Genomic DNA, 20,573 nt, shown 5'->3' with positions numbered 1-20,573 from the left:
CAATTTATTTCCTAAAAGTTCAACTCATATCCTAAAAGTTTTAATTCATATCCTAAAAAGTTCAAGTCATACATAAAAGCTTCAATTTATATCCTACAAGTTCAATTCACAAGAACAAAACCTAAAAACTAAAAGTTATATTCATATCTTACGAGTTTAAACATAAACTAAAACTTCAAGTCATATCCTAAAGGTTCAATACATATCCTAAAGGTTCAATTTATTTCCCAAAAGTTCAACTCATATCCTAAAAGTTTCAACTCATATCGTAAAACGTTCAAGTCATACATAAAAAGCTTCAATTTATATCGTACAAGTTCAATTCACAAGAACAAAACCTAAAAACTAAAAGTTCATCAATTCTTATCCTACGAGTTTAAACATAAACTAAAAGTTCAAGTCATATCCTAAAGGTTCAATACATATGCTAAAGGTTCAATTTATTTCCTAAAAGTTCAACTCATATCCTAAAAGTTTCAATTCATATCCTAAAAGTTTCAATTCATATCCTAAAAAATCAACTCATATCCTAAAAGTTTCAATTTATATCCTAGATTTCTATTAACCCTAGATTTTTATAAAATGTTAAATAATGATAAATACAACCTAAACCCTAGGTTTCTATAAAATACAATGTTAAATAATCAATTGAAACACTAGTCATTTGAAACTAATTCATAGCTAATAAACAAAACATTATAAGCTTACATAAAAGATATAAATTGTAATTATAACCTAGAATTTTTAGGAGGTGGAGAAGGAGAGAGACACAGCAGCGGCAGAGGCGATGGCGACGGGGCGGCGGCAGCTGGGCGGTGGTCGTTGGTGGCGTGAGTGGGGCCTCTGGTGCTGGGAGTTGGAAGGGGGGGGGGTTGAGTGTGAGAGAGAAAAGAGAGATTTTGGGAATTTTTTAGAAAGAATGGGAGGGGATCCCGGTTTTGACACTCTGGAATTAAAAATAGCGACCACAGTTGGTCGCTATTTTGGTAGGTAAATCAGTTTTGAATTTTTAGAAATAGCGACCAAAGTTGGTCGCTATTTCTAAAAAAATTATATTACTCTTAATTCAATTTAAAATTATATATATATGTAGTATAAATTTAGGATTTTAATTCAATTTAAGCTATATATATATATATGTGTGTGTGTGTGTGTGTATAATACAATTTAAAATTATGTACATATGTAGTATAAATACTACCTAATACACTTATACTTAGTGCATAGTATAGCGTAAGTATATATAGTATATATATAAGCTATATTCGATACAGTATTACCTAATACACTTATACTTAGTGCATAGTATAGCGTAAGTATATATATTATATATATATAAGCTATATTCGATATAATACTACCTAATACACTTATACTTAGTGCATAGTATAGCGTAAGTATATATATTATATATATATATATAAAAGCTATATTCGATACAGTACTACCTAATACACTTATACTCAGTGCATAGTATAGCGTAAGTATATATATTATATATATAAGCTATATTCGATACAGTATTACCTAATACACTTATACTTAGTGCATAGTATAGCGTAAGTATATATATTATATATATATATAAGCTATATTCGATACAGTATTACCTAATACACTTATACGCAGTGCATAGTATAGCGTAAGTATATATATATATAGTATATATATATTATATATATAAGCTATATTCGATACAGTATGACCTAATACACTTATACTCAGTGCATAGTATAGCGTAAGTATATATATATATATATATATATATATATAAGCTATATTCGATATAATACTACCTAATACACTTATACTTAGTGCATAGTATAGCGTAAGTATATATATTATATATATATAAGCTATATTCGATACAGTATTACCTAATACACTTATACTTAGTGCATAGTATAGCGTAAGTATATATATAAGCTATATTCGATACAGTATTACCTAATACACTTATACGCAGTGCATAGTATAGCGTAAGTATATATATATTATATATATATAAGCTATATTCGATACAGTATTATCTAATACACTTATACTTAGTGCATAGTATAGCGTAAGTATATATATATATATATATATATATATATATATATATATAAGTATATATAGTATATATATAAGCTATATTCGATACAGTATTACCTAATACACTTATACTTAGTGCATAGTATAGCGTAAGTATATATATTATATATGTAAGCTATATTCGATATAATATTACCTAATAGACTTATACTCAGTGCATAATATAGCGTAAGTATATATTTTATATATATATATATATATATATATATATATATATATATATATATGAGAGAGAGAGAGAGAGAGAGAGAGAGAGAGAGACGCACGATTCGTAGTACTATTCATCCCTTGTATTACAAAAGTATTAACGGCTTATATTTATATTATTTAGATAGTAAATACAAAAGTGATTTTTAATTTTGACCATTGTTGACCTGAATAGAGACCAACTTTGGTCGCTATTTATTCAAGAATTTAGTTTAGCGACCAAAGTTGGTCGCTATATTTAAATTAGATTTAATTATATTTCATATAATATTTAAATTAATAATATAATTATTAAAATTGTATAACTGGGCCCCATTTAAGCGACCAAAGTTGGTCGGTATCTGCCTACCCTTTAAGTAGCGACCAACGTTGGTCGCCATTTTTATATTATATATATTTATATTTTATAATTTTTTTAAAATAATAATATAATTATTAAAATTTTGTAGGTGGGTCCCACTTTAGCGACCAACATTGGTCACTAATCTCAGTAAATGTTTGACCAAGAAAGTCTGACCAGTCCAGTCAACATTTTGACTAATATAGCAACCAAGTAGCGACCAACCTTGGTCTCTACTTTGTTTCTTTTATTTATTTTATTATTTTCGCTAGTTTAGCGACCAACTTTGGTCGCTTTTTCCCACAGATCAATTTTGGTCGCTAAATATTGATCGTTTTTTTCCGGATTTCTAGTAGTGTTTACAGAACTTTTGTGGTCACCGAGGATTTATGTACCGACACCAACTTGTTTGGACCGAGACGTAATTGTTGTTAGTGTGATAATAATGTTTTATTTTGATGGCTAATCTTTTTTTTTTTTTAATTCCCTTCAAGTTCTATTTCTACTTGGAAAAATAGCTTCCTCCTTGGAAGATCTCTCTTTTGGGATCTTACACAAATAACCAGTCGGATTCAATATTTACTTTTTCTAATCGATATACATAGATTATACATTGATTATATACAGGTATACATATATTATACACGAATTACACATATATATATTATACATACGCCATCTAGTTTTGGTTTAAGCGGTTGGGTGGGAGTAACAATAAGTTATAAATTTATTATTTTGGAATGTGAAGAAATTCCATTAATAATAATAAAAATTAATAGTTATTAGTATAGATAAATTAGAGGTATGCTTTGCAAACAGAATTAAACAACATAACCACAACAAGATACAGCAGGGGGCATACATTTACAAAGGGGTCATTTGCGCAAACAGCCACTTTTAACGCTGCTATTTAGAATACATATATGATCGTACATGGACAAAAGTTGCATTAATTTTTAATTTGTGACCATCTTGTAAGGATCAGCCGTAAAAGTGGTTATTATATAGCCATTGGACTTGGACTATTTGTGTTACTCTTTCTTTTTTCCTCTTATAATTACCATGTTGACAAGTAATCGATTTGAAGGTTGACCAACATCAAGCATTATCCAAACAAGTGAATAATTCAAGGGATGTTATTAAAAATAGGAAATTTTACACCCTATAGAAAACCTTAGTACCCTATTTATTTTAAATAAATACCATTTTAAAATATTGCATCATATAAATACCTTTTATCCTTTATAGCAAAATATCTAATTATAGTTACATCCTACATTTAAGGCACCATATATGCTAAATAATATTTTTCTCTCTCCTTTTTAGTATTTTCTTTCACATAATTACCGTATATCTGCTCTAAACACGTTCTCTCTATCTTTTTGCATACACTTTACTCTCTTCTCCCACAAACCCACGTTTCATAACTCTTCTCCCACACAAATTCTCTATTTCTTCGCCATTATCAATCCCACATTCAAAATGTATCTTAAAATTTGGTAAGTTTTTCTCCTGGTAAGTTTACTTCTTCGAACTTTGATATCATTAATTTGGTTGTCTAATTTTTATACCGATTTTTCATAAATTTCTGAAACAATAACCATTGGTATTGTTTGCTCACTAGGAAGCTTTGGGTTTTCTTTTTAATGGCGGATTCAATGCCACACAAGATGATAACCAGAGGTATACCCACCAAAATTCTCAATTTTGATGGGCCCTCTTTCTCGTTGCAAATAACTCAAGGAGAGTCGGATTTTGCAGGTAAGTCAGCAACTACAGTTTCACAGAGAAGAACTAAATTACACAATGACAAGTCGAAAGAAGTCCAAGTTGAGAAATCTTCAAAAGAAACAAAAAATCCAGTTGTTTCAAAGATGAAAAAACCTATGAATGATTCTTCATGTGTCAATGTAAAGGAAGTCGCTGCAAAAAAAATATCAGATACACGACACCAAAAGGTAATTGCTATTGTATCAATATGCATTCAAAGAAACTTATATGTATGCATAATTATTCAAGTTATTTTACATGTACGATGTTGTATTCGTATGTATCTGGTTGTATTTAAATATATTTAGTTTTATTCAATTTCACATTTTTCTACTACTTGGTATTACTGTATTCAATTGTATTTATAAGTATGTATATGTATTCTTATGTATTTTGATAGTTTGCAACTGTTCAATTTTCCAGTATGTTTTTAGTTGTATTCATATGTATTCATCTTAGTTATTTTTTGTTTGCAATTGTTCAATTTTCCAGTAAGTTTTTAATTGTATTCATATGTATTCTGCTTACTTATTTTTTATGTCATGTGTGTTGTAGTTAGTTTTTTAATATGTATTTAGCCTTGTCAATGTATTTAGTTGTATTCGTATGTATTCATGTCAGATGTACTGTAATATATTCTGTGTATTCAGTTATATCTATACTTCTAAGTGTTTGTAGTTGTATTCATATGTATTCATGCAAGATTTACTATGAAATATGCTTTGTATTCAATTGTATTTACATGTATTTATTCTTGTTAAATGCAGGGAATTAATTTTTTTGTGAAACACCAGCCAAAATTTGCACCCCATATCAGTGTTTATACTAATACTGATATAGTCTCCCAGCTAAAAGAGAACCTTACTCCTGATCAGTACCAACAACTTGGCAATACTTGCTTTGGCTCATTTCTTCAAATGAAGCGTTGTGAAGTTCAACATCAACTCTTCAGATGCTTCATGGCTCTCCAGTTAGAAGGCACTCCTAACAATTATTTGCAGTACACGTCAATGGTACTTCATTACATTTCATATTAAGGGAGTTTGCGATTGTGACTGGCCTCAAATGTGTTGGTAATGATGAAGATTTTGAGTTTAGTGAAAAGTTTCCTAATCGGCTTATTGAGACTTACTTTGGAGGTGCTAATCTTGTCAAGAAGGAACAATTGATGAAATGCTTTGCTGACAAGAACTGGGGTCCCGACAATGATGGTGATGCCTTGAAGATATCTTTGTTATATTTCATACACACCTTCATTTTTTCATCCGAGAATAATAGTACACCTATACCAAGGCTACATTTTGACTTGGTAGAGAGTAGGCGCTATTCTGAATATCATTGGGGTTTAAAAGCATTTGAAATGCTGACAAAATCGATTAGCATGAAGATGGATGCTGAGAAGAAGTATTACAGGATAGCTGGGATGCCACTGGCTATGCAAGTGTGGTTTTATGAGTGCTATTCAGTTGTTGATTCCAAAATTGCACTCCGAGTTGATGACGTGGTCCCCAAAATACTCAATTGGAGAACCACCAGATATCAGCCAACCATTGCTTATCTGATGAACGGCATGTTCAATGACACCGGGAACATGGTACTATACAAATTGTATCATTGATAGTTTATATTTTAGTAATAATTAATAGGCATACATTTGCATATATAAGTATGCAGCTGCATTCAGATACATTTTTGGTGATGTAATACCTGCTGTAGTTTCAGCTGTCATATTCTCACAAATATGCTGCATACAAATGCACAAAGATTACTCATACATTTGCATACAAGAGACTGCATTCATTTTCAGGGGAAGCATACAACATAATACATTTGTATACAAATACATACAGATAGAAAATATTTGTATTATCAGCTGCATACAGACACAAAATACAGCTGCATACATTTTCAGGGGATGCATACAGCAATATACATTTGTATACATATGCTTACAGATATAAATACTTGCATACAGATTCAAGATACATGTATACAAATGCATAGGGACTAATAAACAGCTGCATACACTTGTATACAAATGCATACAAAAACTGTATACATTTGAATACATCTAATGCATACAAATGCATTCATATGCATACAACAATATATAGCTGCTGTAGCCTTCATTATTAATTCTTCATACAATTGCATATTATTTCCAAATCATTAGTGCTGCCTTATATTCAATACAAATTTCAGTTTGTATTCCAGATCTGCATTTGTATGTTTCTAGTAAGACTTTGATTGTATTTCGTTTTTTAGATTGTTTACAAGGACATCAGTACAAGCGATATAGAGCTTGCCATTATTCAGAATCCTCCTGCAGGCGTCGATCTTGAGAAGAGACCTTCTCCTGCTCATTCAGACAAATCGGGAGAGGATTCAGATGACTTTTCTCCTACACCCGAGCTTCAATGTAAGAAGAAACATGTTGCAAGTGTTGGTCCATCTTCATCACCGTCCCATAAAAAGCGCAAGGAACACGAAAGGCATCCTAACGAAACAGAATATCAACCCAAGATTCCTCCTGTTTGTGTATCCGAATTTGGACATAAAATTTTGCATGACAATCAGCTGCAAGATTCCCAAGATGACGAAGTATCTTCTTTGAGGAAAGACCTAAATTCATTCAAAGAATACGTGAGTATTTAACCACAAATTAAACATTACAGTTTAATGAATAACATTCATATATTTTTAGCGCAATCTTATAATTATTTTTGTATTGTTAAGGTTATGGGAGAGTTCAAGTCTCTAAGAACATTAATCAATGATAACTTCAAGAAGCTTTCTAACCATCTTCAACAAAATCAGCAAACTGAAAGTTTACACCAGAGAAAGGAACCCATAGGGAGACGTGATGATGGCATTGACACAGATGTCGGAGATAATGTTGAGGTTTACCATTCTTAACATATTGAGCATTTGTTTATATCTCCTGCTTGCTGTTATAATTAAATAATTGTATTTATAAATGTTGTATGTATTCGACTAGCCTTTAACTGCCTCACTAAACTGATAAATGCATTGGCCAACACATGTATTTAGCTGTATTCATATCTGTGTTAACCTTAATATGTAAATAGAATTAACTACTGTATTTAAACATATTCAGCTGTATTTTGATGTATTCTGATTTGTATTTCTTGAATATGTGTGATGTATTTCAAACTCCCATTTCCATTACCAAAATCTATTTTCTTACTACACTCATATGTATTTAACTGTATTGTAACATTAAGTTAATACACTAACAATGATACATACAACTAACAGAAACAAGTGCTTAATGATCAATGTTTGGTGTATATAGGAGAGGGGAAAACTACATCAGAGGTGCCGTCCAACATACCATCTACTGGTCAAGAAGGTATATCTACATAATTCTATGTATCTCAATTTGAGCTGGACGACAAGTTTCTTCCCAGTCAAATTCCAGAAACTAAAATTATAATTCACAACAATGCAAAAAAAGCTGAATCAACCCCAATACCATCTCATAGGAATCGGCGACCAAGTAGATGGTACTCTTCGCCTTATGAGTCTAACTTCGACTCCGCAGGTTAGTATTTTTATAAAGTAAAGATTCAGCTTTCCTCAAGGTTTTTAAATTTAAAAGTCTCTAATCACGAATTCAATAAACAATAGGTACCTTAGTAAAGTTGACCCCCCATTGTTGAAAAAAGACACCCCTTTGAGGATGATTCAATAACGGGGCCACATCCTACGTTAATCATTCAGGAATATGACAAATGGGTTCGTGATGGTCTTCTCGCTAGACATGATCAGAGGTGAGTTTTCCCCCGGTATGTGTATTAAGTTTTTATATTTTTAAAAATGTATATAATATTTTTTATACCATACTTGTAGAAGTAATTTGGAAGACCATTACAAGAAGAACAAGTCAACACTTCATATACCATTGGATTTTGGAGTTGATCAAGTTAATTCAAAAAATTGGTTTTTCCTTCTATCGTTTGATGGGAAGCTATGGGATGACAACGTAAGTTTTTTTCCCCTAACTGACTAATTTTCTTTGAATAACAACATGTTGTTTTATTCAGCTATATTCAGCTGTATTATTCATTTGCATTCAGCTGTATTAAGCTGTATTCAACTGTATTCAAGCTATAGTCAGCTGAATTCAATTGCTATATTCACCTTTATTCAACTTCTGCATTCAGTTGTATTCAGTTGTATTTTGGTGTATTCAAATATATTCAGTTATAGTCAGTTGAATTGAACTGTATTAATCAGCTATAGTTAGCTGTATTCAATTGTTATATTCAGCTTTATTCAACATCTTTATTCAGCTGTATTCAGCTAATTTCAATTAAATTCAATTGTTTTAATCAGCTGTAGTCAGATGTATTCAACTGCATTTCTCTGTATTCTGCTTTATTCAACTCCTGTATTCAGATGTATTTAAATATATTCAATTGAATTCAAATGTTTTAATCAGCTGTAGTCAGCTATATTCAACCGCATTTCTCTGTATTCAGCTATATTCAACTGTAGACAGTCATATTGAAGTCTTTAAATCATAAGTAGTCAATTGCATTATTCAATATTATTCAGCTATATTCAGTTGTTTTCAATTGTTTTAATCAGATGTAGTAAGCTGTAGTCTGTTGTAGTCAACAATTTTATTCACATACAATCTGTTGTATTCAACTGTATTTTTCATATGTATTTCTCTGTATTCAGCTATATTCTTTAATAGTTTGATTAATTGGACTCACACCATGTACTTAACTTTGTGTATAGCATATTGACGTCATATTCTACTATTTGAGAAAGAAGGGAAAGTACAATCAAACAAGCAACTTCAAGTATACAACTGTTGATTGTATATTCAAGACAAGAATCGCTGAAATATTCGACAGGTATGCTGATACAGATAGTAATGCTAATGTAGCCAAAGAAGAGGATGTGGTATGTGAGTACATAAGAGGCTACAGATTGCATGCAAATATACCTTGACATACTGTGGATAATGTCATGATACCAGTCAACTTGAAGGACAGACTACATTGGGTATTGGCTGTTGTCTCATTCAAGGAGAGATGTATCAAAGTGTATGACTCGTACAGATCTGCAGGTCATGATGCTTATGCAGTTTCTGAGATTGATAAGCTAGCTAAGCTTGTACCTCTATATCTATCAATCAGTGGCTTTTACAGAGATAGTCAAGGCATAGATTGGTCTACTTACTCAGCATACACTGACAAGTCACATAATGATCCCTTTGAAGTTTTTTTCATTTCAGATCTGCCTCAACAGAAAGCTGGTAGCATGTAAGTATTCAAGCATCATTATTGTATGTTATATACAAATCTAATTGTATGCATTATTTTTAATTGTTTCAATAAATTATTTTTTAGGATTGTGGGGTGCATGTTGCAGCATACACAGAGTTTCTGAGCACTCTTGGAGAGATTCCACAAATAACATTTGATTCCTCTCTACTTCGTCAAAGATATGGTGCTCTCCTCTGGGACTATGCTATGCGGAAGATAGACGTTGATGCCATAAGCGAGAATGAAGCACCTTCAAAGATTGCTAGGCAAATCACGGAGTCAGATTCAAGGATGCAGATAGTGTTAGAGTAGCTTTAGGTTATTGTAGTTTTGGAGTGTAGTTTCAAGATGAATACTATTTTGAGTAGTTTTTGGTGTAGATGGTATTTAGTTTGAAAAACTTATCACTTTATCAACAGTGTTCGTGTATGACAATTGCAACTTTTCAATCACTGTTTCACTGATTTGTTCATAAGTATTCATGCTTATTCTTTAGTTTGGATACATATTTATCTTACAGGATTCAAGTATGTGTTAATACCAAGCAACTTTGCTTGAACACGTTTTAGTTAATGAACATGTTAATGTCAAAGTCAGAAACTTTATGTTTGCTGATGGTAGGTTATATAAAAGAATTCAGATGTATTTTTTTCTGGATTCAGTTGTATTCAGTTGTATTTAACTGTCAAGTTCAGTTGTATTCAGCAGCATCCATTTAGATGTATCTTCCAAGTTCAGATAACACATATTAAAGAACGCAATTTCAGATGTATTAAATAGGTTTTACGTAATCAGTTGTATTCAGATGTACTCAGTTGTATTCAGCTTATTTTATTCAGCAGTAGTTAGTTGTATTTAAGTGTATTATTCAGCTATATTCAGTTGTATTTTGGTGTATTCATTTACATTCAGTGCTACTCAACTATATTTTTTTCATAAAAATACTTCAGCTGTATCCAGTTGTATTTTTTAGTATTCATATATACTCAGTTATACTCAACTGTATAGTGCATATGTATTTATCTGTATAAAAATATTTCAACTATATGTATTCAGAAACTATTCACGAAAGTCATTTCAGAATATATTACTTGACAATGAGAATTTATTACTTGACAATGTTAACATAAGTATTGACAAATCGTTGAAGCACTAATACATGTCAGAGTGTTAACTATTTATTACGTGGAGCATTTCTACACGTTCGCTTGTTATGTCCTCCCTGCCCACATATGCTACATGAATGCTGATTTTTCGGCTGCAACAATTTACTTAATATTTTATCGCGCTTCTTCTTTTGCCTTCCAGGAGGTCTTTTCCATTTGAGTGGTAGTACAACCTCCTCTGCAATATGTTCTGGTATATTCCAGTCATTTTTGTCCGGTAGCGGGTACACTGGCAAATCATATGTCATTACAATTGTATTTGGTTTGTAATAGTTAGAGCAATATTCTTCTGGCATTAGAAATTTGCTCTTCAATACAGCCCAAGCATGTGGGCATGGCAATTCATCAACTTGGAACCTCCCACAAACACATTTTCTCTCTAACATGCAGACTGTGTAATTCCTCCCACCATCGTTAACCGTATGTAAGTATTCAGTTGATGGTACCACCTACATTTAAAAATAGAAATATATGTTTTGAGCACATATATCTGAATTATCAAATATATAATGCTGTATTAATAAGTTACATACAACTGAAATTTTTGCATATAGATGAATACATCAAATATTTAGACCAGCAGAATACCAACTGCTATTAGTGCAGAACTTATCAGAATTCTGCTGTACTTTAGGCAACAGGATGCTAACAAAAGCATTAGAATCATACGTATTGACAATACATATTAAAATTACATATAATACATCTTTGTTAGTTATATTCTGATGTATTCTAATACTTTTTGCAGCATGCTTTTAGTTATATTCAGTTCTATTCATATCAAATCTACGGAAAAATATATCTTTTATGAGTTTGAATATAGTTGTATTCATATGTATTAATGGTAGTTCTACTTAAAAAATCATTGTATTCAGTTGTATTCATGCCATTAATTCAGTAACAATTAAGCTATATACAGCAATGACGTTAAAATATAACTTACAGTCATACGTGTAGACATTTCCTCATTCAAAGTCAGCATCTCCTGGTATTTTTTTCCAAGCGTCGTGTATGTCTGTGTAGCTTCTTTGCGGTTACTACAATTCCAACGTCCAAACATCTTCCTAACTTCTTCGAGGAAGTCGTATATTGGCAATTTCCTTGCTGAAACTAGTGCGACATTGATTGACTCAACAATATTTGACGTCATTGTCCATCCCCTGTTAATAGGTGCATACAACCTAGTCCACTTTTCGTAACCAGCTAACTCTAAGTATTCTTTCACCCTAATATCTACCTTCTCCACCTTCTCCATCAGATTGTTAAATTCAGCTTGTGTGTATGCTTTTGCTATCGAGAAGTATATCTCGCTCAACTTGGCATGGCTCTTTTTGAATTTTTTATATACGTTGTTCCATAGATGCCATATACAAGCAAAATGCGGTATATCTGGATACACTCTCGATACAGATTTAATGATACTCTTATTTCTATCTGAAACGATGCACATGTTTTCCCTTTCACCGTATACTATCTTGAATTGCTCAAAGAACCACGTCCAAGCGATATCGTTCTCTGAATCAATAACACCATATGCTAGTGGCAATATATGACATATAAATACAATTGAATATAATTATTTTTAAAACATGTATTTCAATATTTAAAAATATTAATAGATTGTATTATAATTCAGATACTCACCTGCACCATCCAACGTGCTTGCCGAAACGAATGTCCCGGTGTAGTAAGATTTTAGGTGACTTCCATCCACAACAACAATGGGTCTACAATGATCAAACCCCCTTATAAAGGCATACAAGGATATATACACGTACATGAATTCATTTTTTGGCGATTTTACCATTCTTATGTGGGAACCTGGATATGTCATATCCATTGTATATAAATATCCTGGTAAATTTTTTGTATGAATCAGCCGGTTCACTTCTCAGAAAATTCATTGCCTTTTCTTTAGCCCTCCACACCAACATGTAGCTAACATCTACACCTAAATCTGATTTCACATCATCGATAATATCCCTTGGAGTGTATTTCCTCTTATGGTTTGTAAGCTTAGGCCTTATCATACCACCTATAAGGCTGCTACTAGCCTGTCGCTGCTCATACACCTTGTCCTTCAGCGGACATGTATGATTATCATTGAATTCTCTCACTTTGAATAGTTCTGATTTGTTAATACTTGAAGCCTTAAACCTCCATTCACAATCTTCTGAAAGGCATAATAATGCATAGCTGCAAAGAATTAATTATTTTACATTTGATTAGCATAAGTGTTTACAAAAAATGCAGCTCATATACAGACAAATATAATCTGACATAGATACATTGACATCTATATATATAAATTTTTATACTACTGAATTCCATTATAGTTATATGCGTTTGAATACAATGAATACAACTGAATACACTTGTTTGTATATGCATACACTTAATACCACAGTAGACGTAATAAGAAAATAATTAGAGCCACTGTTGTGCATTTATACCAGTAAAATACATATGAATACATATATTTAAATGCCCTAAACAAACATATGTTTACTTCATCTGTGATCATCTAGATGAAATACACAAATACGTATAAATACAATGACGTTAAACTTACAGCTAGAACTAATAATAAAAAATACAACGGAAATTTTTTTTAAATACATGCAAACCTGACAGCATTAGACCTATCAACCCGGAATTGAAACCTTTGAGCTATAGCATAATTCTCCATCACCTCTTTCAATGTAGCCTTATCCTTATAAACTTGTCCAGCCATAACCTCCTTTTGATTAGTTTTTGAAATTATCAAATCCTTGTGGAGTTCGAACACTCCAATCGCTTCTCCTGAATTGACAAAATCTGGAGCCAGTGTATCATCTGTATCGAAATCGTACCTTTGAACTCCTTCGTCTATTTGCACAGTGTCGCCTTGATTTAAACTACCTCCGGATATAAGATCTTTTTCGATAGTTGTTATGCACAAAGGATACATCCCAAATTCTCTATTCTCTTTTTTCAATTCTACATAAACTCTGTAACCCATATCATTATGTATTTCCATTGGCGTACAATTTCCTTCTACTTTGTATTGTATTTTAATGGTCTTGGAGCTCAAATCGATACCCAGTTGATTTGAAATTGAAACAACCAGATCATTAAAGGAGGCATACTCCTTTATCAGTATTTCCTAAATTGAAAAATCGATGTAATTGCCCTCATCGTTCCACTTGCCAGAATGACGCAACAAAACTGTTAAACTTGCCATATGTATAGAGGGCGAATACCTTATTTTGTATATAATTTGTATAAATCGAAAAAAAAGAGAAGAGAATGGAAGAAGTTCGATCAGATGTTGCTCTGTTTTCTCGTTGTATTCACGTTTCTGAGATGCTGTCTTTGAGCAGAATACAGATTAATGTGTATTAGTTTTAGTTCGTTGAGTTAATTTAGGAGAATATCATGTGATTTGATTTCCTTCTATTTTAACCAGTTTAACCTTCTAGATTCTGCGCAGATACGTTACTGTATTTCACGTTAAAGCCGCTTAAATACAGCTAAATACATATCAGAGTTAGCTGGAATTCCTGTTTTTACGCATATTTTTTTTGTTGTATTATTGAATACAACATCTCAAATACATGAAATACATTGTATAAAAACATAAAAGATATCTATAACACGTAAAATAGCAAATGATATCTATAAATGACTAGTTAGACCTAAAAGATGGTTCTTTATGAAAAATTCTCTTAAAAATACGGCAAAGGGCCAAAATTACTCCTATCATTTATTAAAAGGTTTATAAATACCCTCCGTCCATCTATTCGTCCAAAAAAACACACGACGTTAATTCTATTAACAAAATTACCCCCGCGACTAATGGCAAAACTGATGTGCCTACATTTAGTGACGTGTCATTTTTCTACTGGGCCACGTGGAAATCTCTGACCGAAAGAAAATGGATATTATTTCGATCCCGCTTAGCTGATCCGACCCAATGGCTTCCCCATTTTACCGATCTTCTTCTTGATTTCACCCAAGCCCTCTCTCCCCCATTCATCTTCTCTCTTAAATCATAAAATTTGCCTAAATTCCAAAACTTTCCAAATTCCAGAACTTTCCACTCATTTCCAGTATGCACAATCTCCCTCCCACTCCCAAAACCCCAAGGAGCAAAACCCAACAGAGAAATACACTAATTTTTAACAAAATTCTACTTAACTGAATTGGAAAAACTGTAGATCTGATAAAATTATGGGGGAAAACCTATAAAGTACTCAAAGAAAGAACTGTGAGAGTGAATTTAAGAGATTGCTACGTGGTCCAGTAGAAAAATGACACGTCATTAAATATAGGCATACCAATTCTGCCGTTAGTCGCGGGAGTAATTTTGTTAATAGAATTAACGTCGGATAGCTGGACGGAGGGTATTTATAAACCATTTAGCAAACAATAGGGGTAGTTTTGATCCTTTTCCGTTAAAAATATTGTACAATCTCTATTTCACAACTATTTGTATAAGAGTTTTAAATTTTTATACACCTATAATGCAAACTTTCTATATTATTAAATCATTAAAATAAATTACCCATAATAAGTAAATTGATTGGCGACTTGAAAATAGGAAAATATCGTTACAGTTAAAATGAACTTATGTATAAAAATTCAGTCACACAGTTAGTAAACTTCACTTGGATAGCAACATTATTACCATAGGCTTGTAAGTAACTCATTAATTATAGTTAATTCAAGCATTTTACATGTCCACAATTTTCAGTTCTTCATTGTCCAACACCTTCATTAAAGGGAAAACAAAAAAGGAAAGAGGAGAAAATGTTTGACTCAAAAGATATTGGAACCCTTTTGAATAAATCAATTAAAGAGAATGAAGGGGTAAATCTTAGCTAAGTATAATAAACTCTAGAATAAAAGGTATAAAAAATGAACACAATGGATAATATTTCTTGATTTTGCGAAAATGAGTGATCGAACGTTAAGAATGCCAATCTCTTATGTAGCAAAGTATTACAGTCAGTGTTCTTAGCTAAAAAAGCAAAAAAACCCCTTCACAAGGTTTTTTTCCTGCTATATATAAGGGACAAACCCCTTTTGAACCCTAGAAGACATATCATAGGGAATATTCGAAAGTATATTCCTAGTGCCCCCTGTTGGTCCTACACTACTGTAAAAGTGATGCATCCTCTGTTCGCTATCTGTCGTCCTCCACAGGACGTCGAGCTATGAAGATCTCGTCATTTGTCATATTCGTCAATAGTCGTGGTCATCAAAATTTGGACCCATACAGTTAGTCCCTCCGCTTGTCGAAATTGCAACTTAGTGCGTCCTTGATAAGCGGACACCACCCACTCTTGTGGAGAAATTTGGTTTTACGAAGCGTTATGGCTTGGCCAGCAATGGGAGGTTATCGTGCTCAACAAGACCCTGGATAGTGTATCTTGTCAGGAAATGACGTCATATCCACGTGCGTCATCATTAGGCGTGTTTTCGAGACATGGGTTAAGGCTTGTCACTTCGATTTCGGTGCCATTTTGCAGCCTTCCGCTTCGATTCTGGTGCCACCCAATCCTATAAATAGGTGGAGGGTTTGTTTTTTTCAAAAACTCTTGGCCATTTCGTTTCTGGTTATCCTTTCTTATCCCTCTCGTGTTTGCTCCAACGATTTTTCTGCTTCCTTTCTCCCATTCTTCGTTCATAGCTTTCTCTGTTATTTTAACACCTTTTCTGCCGAAGAGATTCCTAGAACACATCGATCTCGTGAGGGGGTTTCTGACGCCACCCCGTTGTCCGTGGCGCTCCCCTCTAGCGGTGAGGATATGACAATGGAAGAGGGGGACAACTTTCCCACCATGGAGGAGTTGCTGCCGAGACACCCCATGTCTCGAAGCGACTTTCTCAAGGATCCTCATCCTACTCCTATCCCCGTGCTCTCTAAAACGGAACAAGTTCATATCGATGATCTCCATACAAAATATAGCATCCCCACTCATGTTGATATAGTTCCAGCGGGAAGGGACTTCGTGGAAGTCCATAGGCTTGGGTACTATGATTTTTATGAGTACCCCTTCGTGATCGGTCATTCCTTCCACTTTCTCCAGTTAGCGGAAGAGTTCTGTCGATTCTATTAGGTTTTCCCAGCACAACTTTCCCCATATACGCTTAAAATACTCCTGCAGTTGACAAAGTACGTGGAGTTGGCAGGGTGCGAGGTTATCGTTCACCACCATCTACACTTGTTTTCACCCAGCTTTCATGGGTCACTATGGTGCATTTGAGGCACCGTGGGACAAAAGGTCTGGTGGTTGGGACCGACGACCGAGCAAGTCGCAAATTTTGGCATAAATACTTCTTTGTCAGAATGGAACACATCGTGTCTGACCCCGCTAAGTTCTCGGAGTGGTGGAACGAGAATCGTAAATGTCTCCACTTGTTTTACTCTTTCTTTTCTTCTTCATTCATTATAGTGTTTGTTTGTTTCTCGTTTGCATCTATGGGGCGTCCACCCCACCCTATTGCAGGTATAAAGGATTGGGTAGCCCGTTTGTTGCCCCATGCAGCAGAGACTCGAGATTGGCCCGCTTTCGTGAAACGTTTTGGGCCGAGAATTTCATCTGGTAAGTGTCTTCCCCTATATCACTTCGTTATTATATACCGTTGTCTATTGATACAACTCTTCACGATGACAGGTCGAGGAGCTTCTAGGTGGAGGGACCCAGTCCCTGCATTTCGACAGGCTGTCGTTGCTGCAGGAATGCAATTTACTTTGAGTGAATCCATTCGAGAGGGTCGTGCTCAACCGATACAAATGGGAGATCCTTCTCAAGATATGGTCGTGAGGGAAGAGGCCTCTTCTATACCGATCCCTCACCTCGTGGACAAATCCTCTAATGGGGACGAGTCGTTACTGAGGAAAATAAGGAGGGTGGAGCTTGGGAAGGATGTGGCCATGGATACTGGTAAAACTAGGACGGGTGCGTTGCAGACGGTACCTGTGCCCACATTTATGGCCGATTCCATCTTGGCGGCCGACGCCATCTTGGCGGGGAGGTCTCCCCAAACAGAAAGGGTTTACCCAGGAGGCGGCTCCATGCGCTCCGCTGAGGGTGGCGCATTGTCTAACATTGGAGGGGGCCTATGCATCGAGGGCGAAGGCTCGGGTTTGGATGTCGACCCAAAGGATGTTCGCGAGTTTTTAGAACACCAAACTCATGTGGAGGTTAGAGTGGAGGGTTCTGATCGGCATATAGTTGTCCCTGGGGACTACAACTTGTTGTCGAACTGTGATTAGTTGGCGTATGCTTTAGCCCCTTTATGTGCCGCCCCCGAGAGCAAGGCGCTTAGAGCGATGAGCGATATGGAGTTGTCTTGGAACGTCGCCGGCATGGCCTTGCGGGTAGATTTCTTTCTCTTCCTTTTCGTGGTTGGGTTTGCGTTGTTATTGTCGACCTATCTTTTTGTTTTAACTTTTTCTTGTTGTGCTAGACCCTTATCGTAGAGATCAAGTGCGAGCGCCGAGAAAGGAAGAGGGCGTCCATCTACGGGAAGATGTCTTCTAAATATCAAGAATATCGCACCATGCATCATGCGATAGCCGACATCTACCATTAGGACCCTGACTTCCAACTGTTTCGTGAAGGGCTTAAATAGAGGGAGGATCAATTGACGCGCAAGGTCAAGGAGTTGAGGGAGCGAGACAAGGACCTTGTGAAGGTCATCGCTCGCAACAGTGAACTCGAGGCGTCCCTTAAGGTGAAGGAAGATGAGCTCGAGTTAAGTAGAGGGGTGATGGCCGAGAATGCCGACCTATAAGCAAAGATAGCCAGTTTTTTTGCCAAACTAGGTATGAAGACGGCGGATATTAACGAGCTCAAGGGTGAGTTGAGTGTGAGTGCCGATAAACTGGCGACTGCTATTTCTGAAGCGGCGGTTTTGGAAGATACCCTCTCTGTTTATAGGTCGGAGATGACTAAGGAGAAAGAGGCATCCACGCTTAAGGTAGCAGGGCTTGAGGGGCGTGTTAAGGAGTTGGAGGTGGAGCTATCCGCGTTGACCGGACAAGTGGAATCACTGAGAATGGAGGACACGCGTCGACACTCGCAACCTTCTACGTCTCGTGCTTCGGCCGATCCTATCGTGCACTGTCGTTTATATGAGTTGTGGGTTCACGCTGAGGCCCAACTTGATGTGTATGAAGCCCTTCACGCCGACGGGAGGTCATCTGAAGTAGAACTTCAGGATATGCGTGCCAAAGCTAGGGCAGCTTGTGAGGCATGTGGATACGACCCGCTTACGCCTGACGGAGATGATATCAACTCTGATGATGCGAACCGTCTTGCCTCTGACTCTTGGTACGAAGATGTGTATGCTACCATGGATGATGTGTAATTTTTGGTTTGTACTTACTTTTGTTTCAGGATTTTTGTAAGGGCGTCTTTGAGCCCATTGTAAAGATAGGTGCTGGTAATATTTTATTGTAATGAAAAAATTGTTTTGTCGATTCGGTGGCAATCTTTGTTATATTTTTGTTGATTCGAGCGATGTCGAACCCTTTTCTTTGGCGATAGCCTTAGCCATCGGAATGTTACTTTCGAGCTAATATCGAAGTAGTATCCCGTCGTAGTTCGAGTAAAGTCGAACTTGTATCTTTGTCGATGGCCTTAGACATTGGGATGTTACTTTCGAGCTGGCGTCGAAGTAGTATCCCGTTGTAGTTCGAGTGAAGTCGAACTTATATCATTGTCGATAGCCTTAGCCATTGGGATGTTACTTTCGAGCTGGCGTTGAAGTAGTATCCCGTCGTAGTTCGAGTGAAGTCGAACTTATATCGTTGTCGATGGCCTTAGCCATTGGGATGTTACTTTCGAGCTAGTGTTGAAGTAGTATCCCGTCGTAGTTCGAGTGAAGTTGAACTTATATCGTCGTCGATGGTCTTATCCATTGGGATGTTACTTTCGAGCTGGCATCGAAGTAGTATCCCGTCGTAGTTCAAGTGAAGTGGAACTTATATCGTTGTCGATGGCCTTAGCCATTGGGATGTTACTTTCGAGCTGGTGTCGTGGATGCTAGTTTCATTCATAGATTGGAGATTTGATTATATTCCTGTAGGAATACATGTTGACTTTGTACATATAATGAAGATTTGGCTATCTATACCCAGTCCCTTCATTACTCGGCCTGGAGATCACGTCGACGGGCGGGGTAATGAACAACACTTCGGACCTCGAGACGTCTCCCTTGTCGCCTCATTAAAAACCTCACCAAGAAAACCTGATTGGGACAAAACCTGGATGAGGGAAAAAGAGTACGACTTAAGTGGCGCCTCTTTTTAGAAGTGGAAGTATTTGAGATGGGCAACATTCCATTTGTTTTGGAGTAGTTTTCCTTCCATTGTCTCTAATTGGAATGCTCCTTTATTTGCTGCTGCCGTGATTTTGTATGGCCCGTCCCAGTTTGTTCCCAGTTTTCCCTTATTAGGGTCTTTCTTTGCTTGTGTTTTAGCTTTGAGAACGTAGTCTCTGACTTTGAGTGGTCGTACTTTGGCCTTCTTGTTATAGTACCTTTCTGCTTGTTGCTTTTGGGCTACCATTCTTACGTGAGCCATATATCTTTGTTCTTCGACTTCATCTAGGTCTTTTAGCCTACTTTCATCGTTACTTGGTCCTCTTTCGTTGGAGTATCTCAGACTAGGTTCTCTGACTTCGACAGGTATAACCGTGT

The 20,573-nt window shown here is 35.3% G+C and overlaps 2 protein-coding genes across 2 annotated transcripts; one reads left to right on the top strand and one right to left on the bottom strand.

Moving 5' to 3' along the window:
• Positions 1-4,287: 4,287 nt before the first annotated feature.
• LOC142172749 (uncharacterized) lies at positions 4,288-10,026 on the top strand. The gene is made up of 12 exons (XM_075236425.1): positions 4,288-4,599; positions 5,179-5,299; positions 5,413-6,005; positions 6,058-6,243; positions 6,677-7,054; positions 7,148-7,312; positions 7,728-7,784; positions 8,156-8,205; positions 8,285-8,417; positions 9,182-9,349; positions 9,437-9,667; positions 9,799-10,026. Exons 1-12 carry the CDS (start codon positions 4,288-4,290, stop codon positions 10,024-10,026), a joined length of 2,622 nt encoding a protein of 873 aa, XP_075092526.1.
• Positions 10,027-10,888: 862 nt separating this feature from the next.
• On the bottom strand, positions 10,889-13,899 carry LOC107822137 (uncharacterized). Its single transcript, XM_075236424.1, has 5 exons — positions 13,508-13,899; positions 12,702-13,076; positions 12,525-12,607; positions 11,824-12,416; positions 10,889-11,329 (listed from the first exon to the last, which is right to left on the bottom strand). Exons 1-5 carry the CDS (start codon positions 13,897-13,899, stop codon positions 10,889-10,891), a joined length of 1,884 nt encoding a protein of 627 aa, XP_075092525.1.
• Between the last annotated feature and the right edge of the window lie 6,674 nt (positions 13,900-20,573).

This window comes from Nicotiana tabacum, chromosome 18 (assembly GCF_000715075.1).
Source record: "Nicotiana tabacum cultivar K326 chromosome 18, ASM71507v2, whole genome shotgun sequence".
In the NCBI taxonomy this organism is placed as follows: Eukaryota; Viridiplantae; Streptophyta; class Magnoliopsida; order Solanales; family Solanaceae; genus Nicotiana; species Nicotiana tabacum.
This window is presented reverse-complemented; position numbering and strand designations above follow the sequence as displayed.